The sequence below is a fragment of the Telmatherina bonti genome (genome assembly GCF_933228915.1).
Source record: "Telmatherina bonti genome assembly, chromosome: 23".
Lineage (NCBI taxonomy): Eukaryota > Metazoa > Chordata > Actinopteri > Atheriniformes > Telmatherinidae > Telmatherina > Telmatherina bonti.
This window is the reverse complement of record NC_136632.1, coordinates 16,581,621-16,600,798: the sequence shown is the minus strand read 5'-3', so window position 1 is coordinate 16,600,798 and position 19,178 is coordinate 16,581,621. Positions and strand designations below refer to the sequence as shown.

The window sequence follows — 19,178 nt, the reverse complement described above, 5'->3', positions numbered from 1 at the left end:
TGTTCTGATTTTTTCAATAGTGAAAATAATCTCTGGCATGTCTTTGTCTGCGATTCCACAGATTTGTTATCATCGCTTTCTTCAACAGCCTATTTAAACGACCATGAGGCAGTGACCAAGGCCTTCGCTGAGGCCCGGCAAATGAAGGAGCAGCTGAAGAGAGAGCAGCAGGTCCTCGACGCCAAGGTGGCTGCCGTCACCAACCTCAGCCTTAACAATGGACGATCAGACAAGGTAAAGACTGTATACATCTTCTGTAAAACAAGCTTTGATACTTTACAGTGATAAAGTAAACATTAGGGCTGCACAATAAATCAGATTTTGATCATGATTGCAATTTGGTCTGCCACATTTAAATAAACCTGATCGTCAACGATATTTACATCCAAAATGCGAGCTCTGCTGCATGCGTCTCTGATCACTCAGGTTCTCAACCAGTAGTCTTCCAACCACCAGGGGGCGAACATGTGGTAAAGGCTTCATTAAGCTGCCTAAATACCAAGCGCTTTTACCAGCAGCCAGTTAAGTATCATTGGAGTGGTTGGACATTTGAGGTGGGCGTGGTTAACACATAAAAGCATGAAGCGGTAAGATGCCGATTCTGCATTTTTCCTGTTGCAGGTAAAACGGATTGCTTTGATTAAACAGCTGATCACGACGGTAAAAAATATGAACATTAAATGCGGCATTAAAATACACAGACCCAACTGCGTGCACAACCTGTCCTGGTGCAGACGAAGTTGCTCGTTAAATATGAAATAAGCAGCTTCATTGCACATAAAGCAGACATCGCCGCCCACATTGATCTCTCCCGGCTTCAGACGAAGCTTCTCGTAACAAGCTTTAGACTGATGAGAGCAGGTCATGTTGAGAATGGAAAATACACCTGCATCAAAACACTGGATAAGAAATATGAGATCCCTTCCTGTAATTATTTCTCCAAAGGGGCAATACACGCGCTGTATGAAAATTGTCGAGGGAATATAGAGGGAGATTTATATATTATATTATATATATATATATATATATATATATATATATATATATATATATATATATATATACATACATATATATATGTAAAGTTGCCAGGTAAGTTGATGTTTTTTCCAGACACAATGAATGATCGTAATTAAAAATCGTGATTACAATATTGATCAAAATAATTGTGATGAATATTTTGGTTTTAATCGTGCAACCCTAATAACCATAGTAACTCATTACAAAATGTGACAGCTGCCCTAAAGGTTTATTTAAGTGTGTATTCATTATTTTAAGGAGGTTAACAACAAATGTCATTTCCTGCGTATTAAAATGAGTAACCTCCAGCTGTTAACATGCAGCAGAGCATTTGTCACTAGCAACCACAGGATGTTCTTTTTCATTGAACATTATGGTCACAACTTGTGCTATGGCCTTATAAACCCATGTGAAACCTTTCATTTGATAAAACAGGAGGCTAAATTTTACTAAAATCATTGCATTTATGCGAATTCCTTAGGTCTATATTAGCACCATAAAGGCTGCATTTCTTTAAGATGACAATACCTGCAGAAATACACTCAGAGGATATTTACAAATACATTCCTAAGATCTTTTCAATGCTGCCTCTGGTATGATTTTTTTATGACAAATGATTCCCAGTCAGTCATGCCAAAAGCATATAGAGCCCCACACAAATGAATACAAATTAATGTCTTTTATCTCAGCCTCTAAATTCTGAAAACTAAATACATAAATCCACCCAAGTCTCCAAAGTCATCACAAGCTGTACCGTCTCATTGTCTGTGTGTAATAATTTGTCTTGCCACATGCCATCCTTGCCGCACCATGTAGGAGGTAAATCGGTGCACAATGCGCTCACTGAAATGTGTTAAGGCTAAACAGGGCCAGATAAGGTAAAACCTGAGGCATCTCAAAGGTAATGAGTGTGTCTGTAAGGCAAACTGCAGGTCTGTGTGTGTTTGTGTGTGAGTGGGTGTGCACATGTACGTGTGTGGCAGGGCAGAGCGTCAAAGAGACGGTAATGTGAACTGACGGCGCCGGCTCCTCAGCAGCATGGCTAAATTGTGGTTATTTGTTAAACACATTTGGAGTGAACTCATGCAAAAACCCTTTTTTCCCCATGTATGTATATACACACACACACATATACATATATACATATATACACGTATATATATATATATATACACATATATATATATATATATATATATATATACACATATATATATATATATATATATACACACATTATATATATATATATATACACACATTATATATATATATATATACACACATTATATATATATATATATATATATATATATATATATATATAAATATAAATACATACACACACACACACGTAATTTACCATACTTTTGATATTTTGTTAAATCCATGCCATAAGAATTTAGCGATGATTCATATAAACAAAAATTTAAAAGCAGTTTGACTTAACAAAACCTTGGTAAATTATTCTATTTTTCATACTTTGATATTTTTCTGAAAAGCACTACAGGCAGCTGTAACACCCAACATAACTAACAAAGAGAAAAGGTTTTTTGTTTTTTTTTTTTGTTTTTTTTTTTTTATTTGAAATCTAAAATGCCAAAGTCTGTAGATTCCTTTTTAAAAGTGGACAAAACATGCAGGTCTTTCTCATCTACTGAAGCCCCCTGCTCTCCCTCTGCCTCCCGTCTCCATGGCCCCTTGGCTTTGTGTTGCGCTAGTGTGAAGCCAGCAAGCTCCCTACATTCAGATACAACAGTGTCATCTCTGACACACTCGGAGGATTAGTTTTGTCACTACTCTGTGTCTTGGCTGCAGTGTCAGCCATTCAATCCACTTTTCTCATGTACTGTACCGGAGCTTAATGTCAGACTAGGCTGTCATCCTTCTGTCTTCCTGTTCATCTCTGCCTCACACAGACTCCACATAAAGCCATTTCAAACTGCAAACCTAATCTGAGAATCTGTAGCGGAGCGAAGCGTGAGGGGTGTTTTGTGATATATTTATTTTAAGAAGAACTGAGTGAAACATTCATTTGTTTGAAATGACTAAAATTGTTAAAATATTTTGGATTTATATAGAAAATGTGAAAATAACTTCAACCCTTTGAAAGGTAATATTCACTTATTTAAAAATGGAAATAAAACATTTCAAATGGTTAGCAAGGAAAACATTTAGCTGCACATCTCTGTGTTTTATTCTCTCTCTTCTTTTACTGTCTATTTATTGCAATCTGGGAGGGAAAAATCATCTCTAACAATTAAACTCTATTGGACTAAAAACAGAGAAAATGTATTTCATTATCATTCTGTCCTTCTTCCATCCAGCCAGCTGGCTCACCAGGGTCACATGTAAATGGAGAGGAACACTTTTTGGAAGCTTGTTTTAGAAGACGACTGTGTTTTGGGTAGCGCTCCTAATCGTATAATTAAACTGTAAAATGCTGGCACCGGTGCACCACGGTGCACATATGCGTGCGCGTGCGCGTGTGCGTTCGTCCGCAGTCAAGTTCCAGCGCAGAGTGTGCCGGCTGCTTGCATTAAGCATGTAAATGCTCAGTAAATCAGCCTTTTATTGGTTGTAATAAATACCCAGGGGGCCGTGCGCCGTGGCCTCGCTCTCATCCGCGCTGCACTCTCTCGTGCTCTCCCTCTCTAATGCGTCGACCCTCGGGGGCCTCTGCAAGAGAGAGGCGAGCCTCCGCACTCCACTCCCGCAGGTGGCTTCCAGAAGTTGGTACACACAATCACACACTCGCGTACGCACATTTATTATGTACTATACTCACATATCAGTAAACATTCAAATCGGATGAAATGTAATCGCCAGTCTTTTACATAAAAAAAACAAAAAACAAACACACAGATGTGTGTTGAAGCACACAGCCATTATTTCCACAGCTCCCTGTTGACTGAAATCCCAACTCCGCTTTTTTTCTGCTGTTTTCACATCCAATCAAAGAATTTCACCAAGATGATTTCATGTTGTTTGCAGAATAAGTGTTGGCCTTTCGACCTGTGTCATGGTTCTCACAAATTGATCTTTTTCAGATATTAAACATTACTTACAATAAAGCCTTAAAAAGTCAATAAATACATTACAAATCAGCTGAGATATGAAGGAAAATGATTCAAATTCACTCCAGCTTTGTGGTTCCATTCATTCATTGATGTATCCCTGAACGTGACCCAAGTCTCTGACGGCTGCGACTGTGAACTGTTTGTGTTGTTCAGGACAAAGCTGCCTTGGAGAGTTTGAGTCAGCAGCTCAAGCAGCAGGCAGAGGACAAGTTCAGCCACGCCATGCTGGACTTCACCATGAGCGGGGACTCAGACGGTAGGGACGCACACACACACACACACACACACACAAAATGGCACCAAAAGTGGGCTGTTTTTTTTTTGTTTTTTTTTTTGTTTTTAAAAAAGAAAGGTGTCCAAATGACTTAACTGCACCTAAGAATGTCCTCCATGCGAACTTTTACAGCAAGATATTGTAGTAAAAATGTGCCTTCAACCTCTTCATGGTTTACAGAATTTAGCATCAGTGTGTCTCCTCCTCTTTTCCCTCTTCAGGCTCCCCCAGCGTGTCAGACTCCAGAATATTTCGGGAGTCTCGGGGTCGGAGCAGCACCGAGCCACACATCAAACGGCCGATGAACGCTTTCATGGTTTGGGCCAAGGACGAGAGGCGAAAGATTCTGCAGGCCTTCCCAGACATGCACAACTCCAACATCAGCAAAATTCTGGGTAAAATATCATTTGAAGCACCGGTGCATCTGCTACGCCCCTCATCATCTCACCCACCACAACATTTTCTCCACACTGTATTCTCCTTTTTCCTCACACAAACAACACACAGGAACAGTTATTTCCTTCGGAGGGGTGGCATTGTGTAAGCAAGCGTTAATGAATGGCTGGGGAGAGCACAGCTCTGACAATGATGATATAATTCATTATGCATTAAACAAGCAGAGCGAGGCCGCCTGACATTTCCCCCAGACCACCGGGACCGGCCCTGATATTTTAAAGAGCTCCTAAGCGTTTTATAACACAGAGAAAATCTGGTTTTAATAAGCCTCCTCTCGCTCGATTGCTAACAGATCGCAGAACACAGAGAAAGACAGAGGGAGAAAACAGCTGAGCGCTGACAGCTTTTACCCATTAAACATACAGTAGTCAATGCAAATTCAGACCAGATATGAAACACGCACACTAAGGGAAAGACATGCTGAAGATTACACCCACACACACATGCAGGGAAGTGATAGTACAGATCTGTGAGCAGAAACTGAGCTGAGAGATGACAGCAGGTTAAGTGAAGTCCTCATTAGTTGAGATGAGTACCTGTTGTCCCAGCAGCACTCCTCATTAACCCTCTTTTGCATTCTCTTCTGGATGGCACTCCCAGCAAGACACAGTTTTTGTTCATCACTTAGTGAAACCGTTCTGCATGTCAGTGTATATGCTGTATAACATTAATTTACTCAACTGGATTTTTTTTTTCCTTTTTAAAATGATCTAAAATTTGATCTGCTGCCATTTGTAGAAAAAAAAAGAAAAACACTAAAAAAATTTCCAGCACATTAGCAACACTGATCACAATCAGCACTAATTGTCTACTTTCTTCTTTCATTTCTAGGCTCGCGCTGGAAAGCCATGACCAACCTGGAAAAGCAGCCCTACTACGAAGAGCAGGCTCGCCTTAGTAAGCAGCACCTAGAGAAATATCCAGACTACAAGTACAAACCTCGGCCCAAACGTACCTGTCTTGTGGATGGCAAGAAGTTGCGCATTGGCGAGTACAAAGCCATCATGAGGTCCCGCAGACAGGAAATGAGACAATACTTCAGTGTGGGGTGAGCAAACAGTCCATGGACACATTGTAAGGGACTCTACAGATAGATAAATGAAGATGTTAAACATTTCCAATAAATAAATAAATAAATAAAAAAATAAATAAAAAAAAAATCATACAAACAACCTGAGATTTTTCCTATTTAAATCATCAATTTAACGTATATGGCAACTCCTTTATTTAAAAAAGTTTCTTCATATGTGTAAGTTATCTTTTAAACTTCCCTTCATTTATTCCTAATTGATTCTGTCCTAAAAGAATTTTTCACAACTTTGTGTGTTACTTAGAGTAAAAAATCTTTTTGAAGTTCTTTTAATTAGACATTTATAATGAGTCAACTATGCTGGTTCCCAGCCTGACTCCAACAAAGGGTCACACTACAGGTCATTCAGAGATTTTTACTATAAAAATAAAAAAAATTTAAAAAAAAAATAAAAGAACAAAAACGTTTTGGTTTTTTGGGGGATAGAATTGATCAGAATATTTTATTTCCAACCTTTCATATATTGACGTCTTTGTCCTTTTGTACATACAGGCAGCAAGGTCAGCTGCCCTTGTCTTCTGCAGGCGTTGTCTACCCAGGTGCCCTGTCCATGCCAGGGATGCCCTCCCCCCAGATGCCCTCAGAGCATTCAAGTATGTCCAGCAGCCCTGAGCCCAACACCAACCACCACCAGAACCCCCACATGTCTGGCCTGAAGGGAGACGAGCCACGAATCAAAGAGGAGGAGCTCCGGCTAGACGACAGCAACGGCGATGCGTATGACGATTTTGACTATGAGGATGAAGAGGCAGACTACGCCAGCGATAATGAGAACCATATCACCCAATAGGACGGTGCCACAGTCACCCGCCTATAAACCAGTTTCCCCTGGTTAATCTTACAAAATCCCAACCCCACCAATCAGGAAGAAAACTCCCTCTTTTGCCAATCACCTCAAATCTCACAGAACCCCGCCTCGCATTCCCACCCCTCCTGACTTACAGGGACTCTTAACAGAGCCAAAGCCCCTCCCACCGGAGTCCTGACAGCTGCATCTGATCAGTCAACAGAAGCACAGGATCTGTCACCCACACTGACTGTTACACCGACTCAAGTCTGGGAGGGAAAAATCAAGCAAGCCAGTTCTGAGGCACGCCGAGGAATATTCACGTACTACTGCAAGAGTTTGAGCGTGTTACCGCGAGTGATGAGAAACGGGAAAAGAAAAATCCTTCTCAGAAAGCAACTTTTTAGTCCTGTTTGTAGAAAAGGAGACATTTTAAAATGAACCTAACAGTGGACCTGTCGCAGGCTAACAGATGACACTTTAAGGTGGTGGACCTGTTTATTATCAGAGACACTTTCTAAAAAAAAAAAAAAAACAGCTTTTTTTTTGTTCTTTGGTTCTATAATATTCTCACTCAGGTACACGGTGCCAATAAGTGGCTTGTGAATGTGATTTGTTGTTTTTGTGCTAAAAGTTTGAATAATAATAGAAGAAAAAAAAAAAAGAGACTTTTCTTTTCCTCCTTTTGTTGTAAAGCACCTGAAAGACATCAGATGTTTATTTTTAACAAAAGATATCTTTTTCTTCAGCGTCGCAGTGTGCTGTCAGTGCTCCCCCCCTGTTCTCTCTGCATTTTTTTTTTTTAAACCCCCAGCCGGGACTGCCCACCTCATCATGGGCCACTCCACCTTGACTGAATTTTTAGGGAGGGAAAAAAGGGGTGTTTCTCTGGCATCACAGAGCAGAAACAAAAGCACTGTGTTGTGAGACAATCCACAAGTTTTCTTCTCGCTCCGTCCCTCTTATCTCAATCTCCTCCAGGGCAAAACGTCGGGACAACTTCGCTCGGAAACGGCGTGAGTGTGTGTCATCGCGTGTTCTCGTTTACTGGATGTTTGCACTTGTTTTTTTTTGGTTTTTTTTCTAAGTGCAGTACAAGAAGCTGAAAAATAAACGCTCTGGCTGCTGTGAACACACACACACACACACACACACACACACACACACACACGCACGCACGTGGCTGTTGTTTTGTCTTAATTGTTTTCCTGCTCCCTCGAATCAACGTTGTCCTGCTGTAAACCAGTGGGTGGAGCCGGGTGAAGTCAGCCAGTCAGTGTTTCTGTTTGTATTTGAATACCGTATTTTATTATTTCTCTTCAAACTGCCTCTAGTCTAATAATATTATTAACAATAATTATAAGAATGGTCAGCAATTCCTAAGTTTAGTAAGTTATGTACAGTTTAATTTATTTTTCTCCTCTTCATTGGGTTTTTATGACCATATGAAACTATGACAGTCATTGAAACATTATTCTATTTAGCTGGTAGATTTTTAGATCTAAACAAGAGTTGTCATTTTACCTTGTTTCATTTTATTTTTTATTTGTTTGTTTTGTATTAATCCTCTGGACGGTGGGCGGGTGGAGTTAGGACAGTGACCTCGATGCCAGCCCTCCTCCGAGCTGAAGAATCTGTTTATTTTTCCCTTAAGTCCAAACCCATTTCTAAGAAGCACTCAGACTCTGTCAGAGAAAAAGAAGAACATGACTTTTTTTTATTGTTATTCTAATTTTATTTGTAATGATTATTACCATGTATAATGTGAAGGTTTCCTCTTTTTGTTTTTTCTTGTCATTTATTTGGAAATCAGTTGGATCGCTTTTAGACAGTTTTCTGTGAACAAAGAGACCCGTCCCCGTTTACTAGTTTGGCCGCCTCACTGGGACACAGTGGAGCATCTTTGGCTCGGATCCACACACATAGCTACATGCACAAACATAGTCTCACACACGCACACGCACGCACGCACGCACGCACACACACACACACACACATTTAAAATGAAGAGATTATGACAACCAAACAAATCCTATGCTGTCCTTCTGTTTAAAATCCTGTAAATATGCTTTGTGATCACAGTGAGTTTCATTTTTAATCATAGGAAAGCAGTGTTTACCGTGATCCACCAAAGGTGTTCCACTGCGTATGTGTATGTGTGTGTGTGTAAGAGAGGCTGCGTGTGTGTTTGTGTGGCGGTTCAACCGTATCTTTAACTTCTCATCAGGAGTCCTTTACTTTGTTTTAGCTCCACACGATGTTACAGGAAACATGACTGAATTCTTCAGGAGAGACGTCGCATAGCGATCCCCACAATCTTTTCATGCTATAGACGTTCCCTACATGCTACATAAAAAGCTTCTGGGTTTTAATTGTGCTGTAAAGTTACCCCTGCTATCATGACATTGTTGAATCTGATGCTGGAGGGAAGCAACTGTCTGGTTTTTATGATATCAGGAAGGCATGTGGGGCATTAATATATCAATCATCCCTGCTGGCAAGGTCTGTCCCCACATCAAGACAATGAAAGTTATATTATTTAAGACAATCAAAGTCATGAGTGGAGCTTAAAACAAAGTAAGAATTATTACAAGTAAACGAAAAATATCTTACCATCTCAACTTGAAAAATCAAGAAAGATAATTATGTAAATATAACATAGAGTTATAGATTTATATTTTGTTCATAACACAGTGTAATATAAGTTGTATATTTCTTTTTTTCTCTCCCTACTGTCTCTTTTCTTGATGTTATCCATGCCACAGAAAAGCAGGAGTCGCCGCACTCTCACAAAAAAAAAATATAGAAAAATATCAAAGAAATACAGAAAAACAGGGAAAAAAAAAGCCGTGGGCTGCCACCACCATCTGTTCTAAGTTCACTTTTTTTCAGTATTACTGCCAGAAAGGCTCTAATAAAGACAGCAATGTGTTCAGTAAAAGTTGTGCTGGTCCTGGTCACTTCTTTCCTCACACCACATCTTCACAGTTCACACGATAACCTCCAAATGTTCAGCCAGCACACACATCCACAGAAGGGGAAATAAACAAGGATGCACACAACTGTATAAACGTGACGTTTTCCCACCAGCAAAAACTACTTAAGACATCGCCACGGTGGCTGAGCAATTCAGTCATCTCCATAACAACATGTTAATTATGCTAAGTCTACCTTCTTGCCCCTCCAATCAGAGGGCCAGCTGCGAGGCGTGGAGAAGAATCACGGCCCGTTAGGAACCCGATAACCTAATTAAGTACAACAAGGGACATGGGGGGAGAAAGGGGAGGGGGGGCGGGGGGTGTATGAGTGGTGAATTTGTGTGCAAGAGCTCAAATTTGTCACAATATAAAAAATAAAAAACACACTTTCTACCTGAGCCTGTCAGAGCGTAGGATGACAGCAGCCTGGACTGCCGTCTGTTTTAAAAGCAAATCTTTAATTGATGCTTGCTTATGGATTTTCAGGATGTTCATGCCTCCACTTGAAGGGTTAAAAACACAAAACCCCACTCAGTGTGCCCATTAAAATGCTGTCCCCCATCTGTGTCCATATGTTCCACAATCAACCCCCACCGCCAGGTCCAACACTCTGAACATTAAAACAGTTAAATGCACTCCGAGATGATTTTAGGTGCTTTGCTAATTACCATAACTTTGCTCACACACATGCACAAAAAACCTTTTGATGCAATATAGAGGCAGGGTAGGGCAGATTTGCAACTTCTATGATAAGTGGAAGACTTAGTTGTTCTCTGGGCATTGTAAATTTTTCAGAGGCAGCCTGGAGGAAAAAACCTGAGAAAAGGTTTATGTGTGAATAGCTGAGGAGCAGAAAGGGGATTCAGATTATTCTTTTTCCTTTATTGTCAGCAGTACACGACATGCTGGAGGAAGCAAACAGTGGCTAGACTGATTAAATCACACACACACACACACCCTAAGGTGGACTGTAGGAGTTAGCTCAGCTTAAACCACATTTATCCACAGGCTATTTCCATCACAATAGTTCAGACCAAAGAAGGAAAACTATCACAATGGGGAACATATTTACATGTCAATGCAACTTTTTCTGCTTGTGCAAACCCAGTAGCCTACAGATCAGCCATTTCTCCCCTGTATCTGCGCGCACATGCACCTGTTTTGATTGTGTGACTGAGTGCGGTCCTCTGCTTGCACTGGCTTGATGAAACATGCAGTTTTCAACCGTGGGTGTTTGAAAATTGAGTGAAAACGATGTCACATTAATGATTTAAAGTCGGTAATAGGATGTGCTGTGACGCTGAGCCGCCAGCTAAACTGAGTTTAAGGCTCCGGCGTTAATGTATTCATGAGGAGGAGGATTATACAGAGACAAGAGCAGCTAGAGAGCTGAGTGCAGCACAGCAGGCAAGGCCAACAGGCCTGCTAGATATTATATATAACTACATTTAGACGGCACAAGTACACATTTCACAATGCAGGACTGCAAACAAAGAAAACTGCAGAGAATTAAATTAAATATGTCACGTGAGCCATGAAACCAGCATTGTATTTAAGTAGTAAATATTTATCTAGTATCTCTTATTTACAATGCTTTGGGTATGAGATAATGATAAAGCTACTTTAAAAGACTGAATGCAAAATAAAATCTGAACAGCACATGCAGCGTGATTACAAAGTGCTTTTAATTCTTTTCTTTTCTTTTTTTTTTTTTAAAATGTGTTGAGTTGAAAATTCCCCCTGCCACGAAAAAGGAGAAATCTGCAGGTTCTCCATGCTGAAAACACTGTGTCCTCCAGCTGATTCTGCAAGAAATCGTAGCTCCAAAACCATTTCCAAGATATTAATTCTCCCCTTAAACTCCAGATATTGTTACAAATGTTTATCTGCTAGCACTGTTTTTCTTTCATCTTTGATTCAGGCAGCCTTGCTAATCCCCGGTCTAACATACTAATGTATACACAAACTGCAGCATCACTCAAACTCAAAAGGCAATCATGAAAGTATCAAAACTGATTTCAGCAAGTGTTTAAGCTTTTTTTTTCCCCCAAAAAAATATTTCAGTCATTTCTTGTTTTCAGTGATGCTTTAAAAACTGTTTGTGGCCATTAATATGAGGTGACTGATGCATTAAGACTCCATAAAATAATCCCACAGCAAAGAGTGGCTGCACTCAAAGCATAAAAATGAAGCAACATGCTGAGATGCACATTAAAGTACAGATATACAAACATATGGTTTGCTGAAGATACTTTGTAATCATGATGGCAAATGGATACCAAGTTACTTTATTTTCTGCACAGATTAATGTTCTCCAATGTAGAACATATCACATAACAGCTCCACTCACTATTTGTGACTTCAGAACAACTTTGCAGAATTATATTCAGTGTCAACAAGTTGCTACAGCAGACCCGCCTGGAAATTTCCAGAAACCTTGCGGCTAATGTCATCACACAGACGTGACCTCCATCCACCTCTCTCAGTGAATAAACTATCCGGCGTGGCATGAGGCAAGCAAAAACAAAAGCAGCATCAGCGTTTGAGCGACGGCCCTAATGTGACAGATCAGAGCGGTGGTGTTTGAGGGACAGACGTGGTACGCAGCAGAACAGCGAGACCTGCGGGCTGATCCCTGATCAGCGCTGGGAAACTGGCTTGTCGCCCCGGACACGTCACCGCTCCGGTCTTTCGCTCGCTGGCTCCAATAGCAGCAGCTGGCTTACTTTCACCCCTCTCCTCCTTTCTGCCTCCATCAACATGTATGAATAAATTATTTAAATTTTTCTTCATGTATCTCCATGTTTTTGCTATAATTATTTGTTGTTTGTGTCTCCCTCAATGAATTGAGCTCACTTCTCCGTTCATTCATAAGACTTTTTGGCTGTTCAGACACAGTTCTACGCTCTGGTTTCTTCATCTTTAATCTCAATGATCTGAGACGGTAACAAACTAAAATATATATTTGCGTTTTGTACAGCGACATTGTGAAAGTGACATTTTGATAATGCACGACGACGGAAATGATCAAATGTTAACATGTAGGTGGGCCACATAACTTTTCACAAGTCAACTAGAAAACATGATGCTTCTCACCGAGACAAACATCCAACCGAGAAAGAGATAAAGAAGCCTGTGGGCGCTTTGACGTCACTCCATGAAATATATATTTTTCAGGAAAGAAAAAAAGAACCCTGTAAAACTGTTATTTTCTCTCCCCATCAACACCCTAATGCACACATGCAAATATTATGCTAATGGTATGTTAATTGGTAGAGTAGCTGCAAAGCAGCCCTGCTGTTCAAATGACTGGTGAGAAAATAGGTGGGGTCAGTTGCAAGCTGTAAAAGCAGCTCCAATACAAATAAACAGAACCCTCAGGGATTAACAGAACAAGGGCCAGTGATAAACGGATGAGAAGAGAGACAGGGAATACAACAGGCTGCAAGTGATGGGGAAGGGGGAATCCGCTCAGTGGTATGGAAATACTAAGAAACATAGAGGACAAGGGTGGAAAGAGTGGAGAGAGGTAAGAAGGATTTATGGAGTAGACGCAGGGATTTCGAGGGGGCATGGTGAGGGTATAAGAATAAGGACAAAAGTGAAACAAATATGTAAAAAAAAGGGGCTGAGGGAGACTTGAAAGACGACTGGTTAACGGAGGTTGTCAATGACAGGATAGAAGGAAAAGATGAGGAAAAAAAATGGACAGAAGATTTAAATATTAAGTCACTATGAAGTAAATAATACAAATTAAAGCTGAGATGTTGTAAAGAGCTCAGAAGGTGCTCTGGTTTGTGGCTCAGACAAAGAATATGATTGAGAAAAGAATATTAAAAAAAAAAAAAAAAAAGACCATGAGTTGGCCCCTGCTGGGCAACACCTTTTATTAAACATCTTTAGTGTCCTAATATGGACGCTTTGCTCCACTGGCACATTTGATAAGGAATGAATCCAGACTGAAACTAATTGATTTTGATACAGAAAGAAGGAAGCAAGTGCAACATAATAATTCCAGAGATGGATTGACCTGTTAAATAAAGTAAAAAAAAAAAAATCCCTTCACTGTTCCACAAGGCATGCCTTTTATGGATGCGAGCGTGGAAATGTTATCACAGTTACTTGGCCTCTTTGTTTGTCTCTTATAATATGATGACACAAGTGTGTCAGTGTGCATACATTATGTGTTCAGCTGGCGACACTGTACACACAGGTGGGATTAATTAACAGTGATGCTCTTGACTCCCTGCAAAACACAGTAAAATGCTTCAACATTTAATATACAGCTTCATCATGTAAATGCTTTCATTTATGCAGCGCTTTCCGGCCTTCTCATCCACACATTGCTGTAGACGAGGCAGATTAAACATGCAAATATGGTCAAATTTAAATCTATTTATGTATAAGTTAGAACACAAAGGTATAAAGAAATAAAAATGCTTATTTAGTTTCTGTTATGAAGACATTAAGTTTTTTTTTTTTTTGCAATTTCACAACATGTAACTGGAATATTGAACGTATTGAAACCATTACTCAGTAAATAAAGCCCTGTAGTTTTCTTCTCAGCTTCACAGCTCCAGGCCTCAAGGGCCTCTGGTTTTCTCCTGTGTGTAGAGTAATGCACAACAGCTCCTGGCATGGACACGATTTGGAAACTGTCAGTGTTTTGTCTAAGCCAAACAGCCACAAGATACTAACCCCCCCCCCACCCCACCTCCAGGCCGTAATGGCAGCCAGTTTCTTAGACAGCCTGCCGCTAACCCCTTCAGGCCAGGAAACTGTCATCCTGCCATAAGCCAAAGAGCCCAGGGCCGTTGATTTTCCCTGTCCTGTCTCTAAGATGGCTCTGTTAGCGTCTTGCTTAGGCCTGGGAGAAAAGGAAAGAAACATAGGAGGAGAGCAAACAGAGGAGGAGGAGTGTGTGCTCAACTTTGCCTTTTTAATTTGATCGCCTCATCACTTTTCTTTGCTCCAAGATTAAAAAGGCCACTTATTCGTCCCCTGACTGCCCCGGTACATGTGCTCTCAGCAGTGCCGATGCTGTAAGCCATGCAGCAGACAGGCATGTGTCCTGACAGCTGACTTTGAATCCGTTCAGATCAAGTGGATTTTGTTTACTCCATATATTTTCTATGTTATAAAGAGGTCAAATAAGGATACGTAAAGAAGAAAAAAACATGTCCTCAAGTTTCTTGCCATGTATTCAAGATTTCTCCCCCTGTTTTCTGTCCCTTCTCATTGCATCCACATATTACCAGTTGGCTCTGTCCCCTTGCCTATGGGCCCTGTGCAAACTTGTAAAGACCCCTCCCCTGCAGTTGAGACAAATCCAGGACAATCCAGCCACAGGATGGATGAGAGAGGTGGCGGGGGGGGGGGGGGGGGGGGGGGGGGGGGGGGGCATGAAAGAAGAGACAGGAAGAGACTTGACAGCAAAGGGATTTAAAGTTTCGACTTTGGACAGCTGTTTTATCATGAGGGTCAGAGGGATTTCCAGGATGGAGGTGTCCTAATGGCTTTGCGTTAATATGAATATGTAGATGACCCATTAACGCCGCCCCTCACTTCCTCAGTTTCACCATAATGGCCCTGGCTCTGGCCGATAGTCTGCATGTAGCGGATATAGCATGGATTTATTCTGATGTTCTCAGGGATTACACCCTCAGTGAGCTGTGTATTATGAGTAGATTTAGAGCCATAACTCCTGAAGATAAGGGGGGATTGGGGCGATTGTTTAAACGGCTTGTGTTAGCCATCATCATGAGGCTGGTAGTATGTGTGGACGGGTGTGTGTGTGTGTGTGTGTGTGTGTGTGTGCGTGTGTGTGTGTGTGTGTGCATGTGTGCATGTGTGTGTGTGTGCGTTAGCAAGTATGTATGAGGGAAAGCGAAAGATTCAGGACAATAAAATGTTCAGAGCAATGATGTTCATTGAAATTCCAATCCAATGTATTCACAATATAAAACACTGTTCTGAAATGCTTTAAATGAATTCAAATGAATGCTTTATGTCACTGAAATGCTCTCTGGATAATGAAAAGCTTTTGGGTGCATTAATGAAAAGGGAAATTCCAACGATTATGCACAATCATTGCAATTTATTTTCACATCATCAGTTTCCTTCAACTATTTTATAAGAGAAAAATTATTACAAAATTATACACAGTACAATGAAAAGCAATTTATTAGTCTGTTAGATGAAAAATTGTTTGACGGATTCATTCTTTCAGGCTGAATCTGTGGAATGCATTTCGGATAACTGTGTAACCATAAAGCCACATGAAAATTTGGAACCCAATCTCACCAAACAAATCCACTCGGACCTTCAAGTGATAAATGTTTTTCTCTCAACAAATTCTCTGACACACAACTAAAGCAACAGTGTGCAGGCAGACAGTACAGCAAACCCAAAGCAAGACATCCAGACATAAATCTGAAGTTTTGACATGCTGCTGCTCAACAGATGTGTGAGTTTTGGTATTGTGGTGGGAGCACACTGTGGCTACGCAGCCCTGTGGTGAGGCTCTTTACAAGGCCCCTGGGACAAGTGAGAGACCACACTGACCACAAAACACAGCTCTATAAATATTGTCAGACAGTCCAATACACACAGCCGAGGTCCGGATCATATGCTAGGATAAGTTCCCTGAAAATGATTAAGACCCAGACTGATACAGCAGAGATTATTATTCTGGCATTACACTGTGGCGCTGATATTAAAAAGACTTTAAAGACGAACATTCCAACTGCATTGCATCTGGTTTTATGTTGCTTGTCAAATCAAGTTACAATCATCAGTGAGAAACTGTTATTAATACCAGAAAGGATCATCCGAAAAACAGAAGGCAAATGGCCCCTTCTGGGTCATTTTTGAAGAAAACAAGTATCAGCATACTATGAGCTTATTAAAATGTGTTAAAAAAAAATTACATTTAATTCTAAAAGTCTAAAGTTTGCCATAATGCATACATTTGTTATGTATTGGAAATTTTGTTTCATAACTTTTTTATTAAGTCCTCAAAGTTTGTACGGTAATTTCTGCACAATACTATCAACACACACACGCACACACACACACAACGTTACACATGCAAATAACAGAAGAATGCCAGCAAAATGCTCAACAAAACCCCTTTTGATGACAGTTCAAACCACAAGCGCTTAAATATAGAAATGTTGAAACAAGCCAACAGTTTTACATGGGTTAAGGCAAGTGCTTTCTGAACCATAAAATTATTCTTCCAAAACTTGAACTTATCCAAAACAGTAAATAAAACTGGAGGTAACCAACACCAGAACACATTGAATTAACTTGTAGGGTATCCAGACAAGAAACAAACTCAGGAGATAGTTGTGTAAAATCTAATAAAAGTCTTCAGTCAGATATGGACAGAATATCTCAAATTAAAAATGATAACTGCTGCATTTTTAAGATTTTCATGGACTGTTGTGAGACTTTGTGCTTTTCTTTATAGTTTTTTTTTTTTTATTTTTTTAAAGTGTGTCTGGTGCTCTGAAGTTACTTCCCAGAATACCTCCAGTAACCAGAGGACAGGCACTTGGATGCCATTACACTATATCCTACAGACTGTATTTATAATAATCACAACTCTCACATTAGTTTACTGCGAAATACGATTCCAACAATCTTGATTGGCAGGTTATGCATAATCACCAATTTGTCCACAGCATGTTGCAGTCGTTTTTTTATAAACTTTGTAAGATATACAACAGCCAGCAGTGTATTTTAAAAAAAAAAAAAAAAGCTGTACCCTTTTTTTTGGTTGCCCTGACCTCATCTTCATCTAAAATATTAATGTACACTCAGGTGTTGTGATCCCGTCCAGCTGGGCCAAGCTGGGCCTGGATAAAACCCACATCTACTGCAGCCTCATCAGACATGGGACAGAATGCTAGTTAAAGATTTTTCTCACTGTAGAGATGCGTATTACAGATGCTACTGGGTTATTCAATCTTTGTAAAAGTACTTAAAATCTTAGTGAAAGTACTTACTTATCCCCTTGTTCTGGTTTGAATAGTCAGAGTTTCCACTAGAAACATGGTTTGTGCAACTTCCAGACATTAATCTCCAGATATTTTTTTATATCCAGCAATATAGTGACACATTTATTTACAATTCAGAAACAAGCACAACGTCTACTTATACATAAGTTTATACGTGTGGTTAACAACCTTATGGCACAGCGGGGCAACAAAAGCTCCAGAGATGAGCATAATGAATGTCAGCGTGCCAATAAAACGAGTCAGAAACAAAGCTTTAATGTCTAAACGTAGCAATGTTGCTTTGAATTAGCAACGATCCAGAGATAACATCCACTGAAATTATTGTTCATAACACTAACTAAAGTACTAAAAGCAGTATCAAATGAACATGGAAATTTAATTTGATGGGTTTGACATGGGTTATTTTAAACATAAAGATAAAATACATGCAAAAGCTTAAGGAAAACAAATATATTGATGGTAATAAAATATATATTGTAAAATATTTTAACAGAAAACAAATGTAAGGTTTGAAATTGAATACATGCCATTAAGTTTGCATTATATGTGATAAATAAAGTTAAGTAGATCACCCAATGCAGTTTAAATCAAGTTAACATAAAAACAACAAAACAACCAACTGCAGGAAAACCCTCCCAGTGAATTATTTAACTACTTCTCTTCTGACACAGATTGTCCAAGCCAAACTACATTAAACATTAAACTCCATTAAACTGCATTTCCAACAAAGCCCACAGCTCATGGAAAACTAAGTATTAAATGCACTTCTACCTGAGTAAAACATAATTATAGTACAGTAACAGGCCTAATCAGGGGGATATTTTCATTTTCCCCACCCTTGCCAATCAATCTGTCTACAAATGAAGCAGTGAGCTTTTCCCTTCAGCATTGTGCCAAGCTGTCAATTTACAGACAGAAGTACGTTGTTCCAAAAGATAAACATTACTGTGCGAGAGGACGCGTGCTCGTAGAAGTGTTTGTTGCCAGATCTGCAGCCTACATTCAGACAGCGACAGACTGACATTATGTAGCCGTGTCACACAGAGAGAGGGAGAGAAGAGATGGGAGAAAACGAACATCTCTGCTTGTTATTCAGCTTATGGATTATGTTCTGTGTAAATGACATCCCTTCAGCTGTGCAAAACAACTTTAAAGCCCTATTTTATTTATTTATTTATTTTTTATCATGAAACATATTTCATCAAAGTTCTTAAAACATGGCTGTCACAATGAACATGCTCAGAGGTCATGCAGAAAATGAGCTGGACGTGGACCAATGAGGAAGAAGTCGACAAATCCTGTCCAGCCAGAGGTCAGAGATGAATTTAACGCTGGTGATATTGAAGAGGAAAAAGTTGACAGACGGAAAATATGATTGTCTGGTCAAATTTTGTTTTTGTTTGAAAAATGGTATGCTTTAAACTTTTTCTTTTCCCCTCTCTCTCTCCGGTTCACATACTCACTGAAAA

At 39.8% G+C, this 19,178-nt stretch overlaps 1 protein-coding gene across 2 annotated transcripts in view; it reads left to right on the top strand.

The window, feature by feature from the left end:
- sox5 (SRY-box transcription factor 5) overlaps positions 1 to 6,997 on the top strand; it is an 84,094-nt gene extending 77,097 nt beyond the window's left edge. For both annotated transcript variants that reach the window (XM_079262951.1, XM_079262950.1), the window contains exons 11-15: positions 62 to 234; positions 4,254 to 4,356; positions 4,596 to 4,769; positions 5,662 to 5,878; positions 6,413 to 6,997. In XM_079262951.1, the coding sequence (XP_079119077.1) occupies positions 62 to 234; positions 4,254 to 4,356; positions 4,596 to 4,769; positions 5,662 to 5,878; positions 6,413 to 6,710 (965 nt within the window). In that variant the 3' untranslated portion in view covers positions 6,711 to 6,997. The remainder of the gene's footprint in view (positions 1 to 61; positions 235 to 4,253; positions 4,357 to 4,595; positions 4,770 to 5,661; positions 5,879 to 6,412) is intronic.
- The last annotated feature ends 12,181 nt before the right edge of the window (positions 6,998 to 19,178 follow it).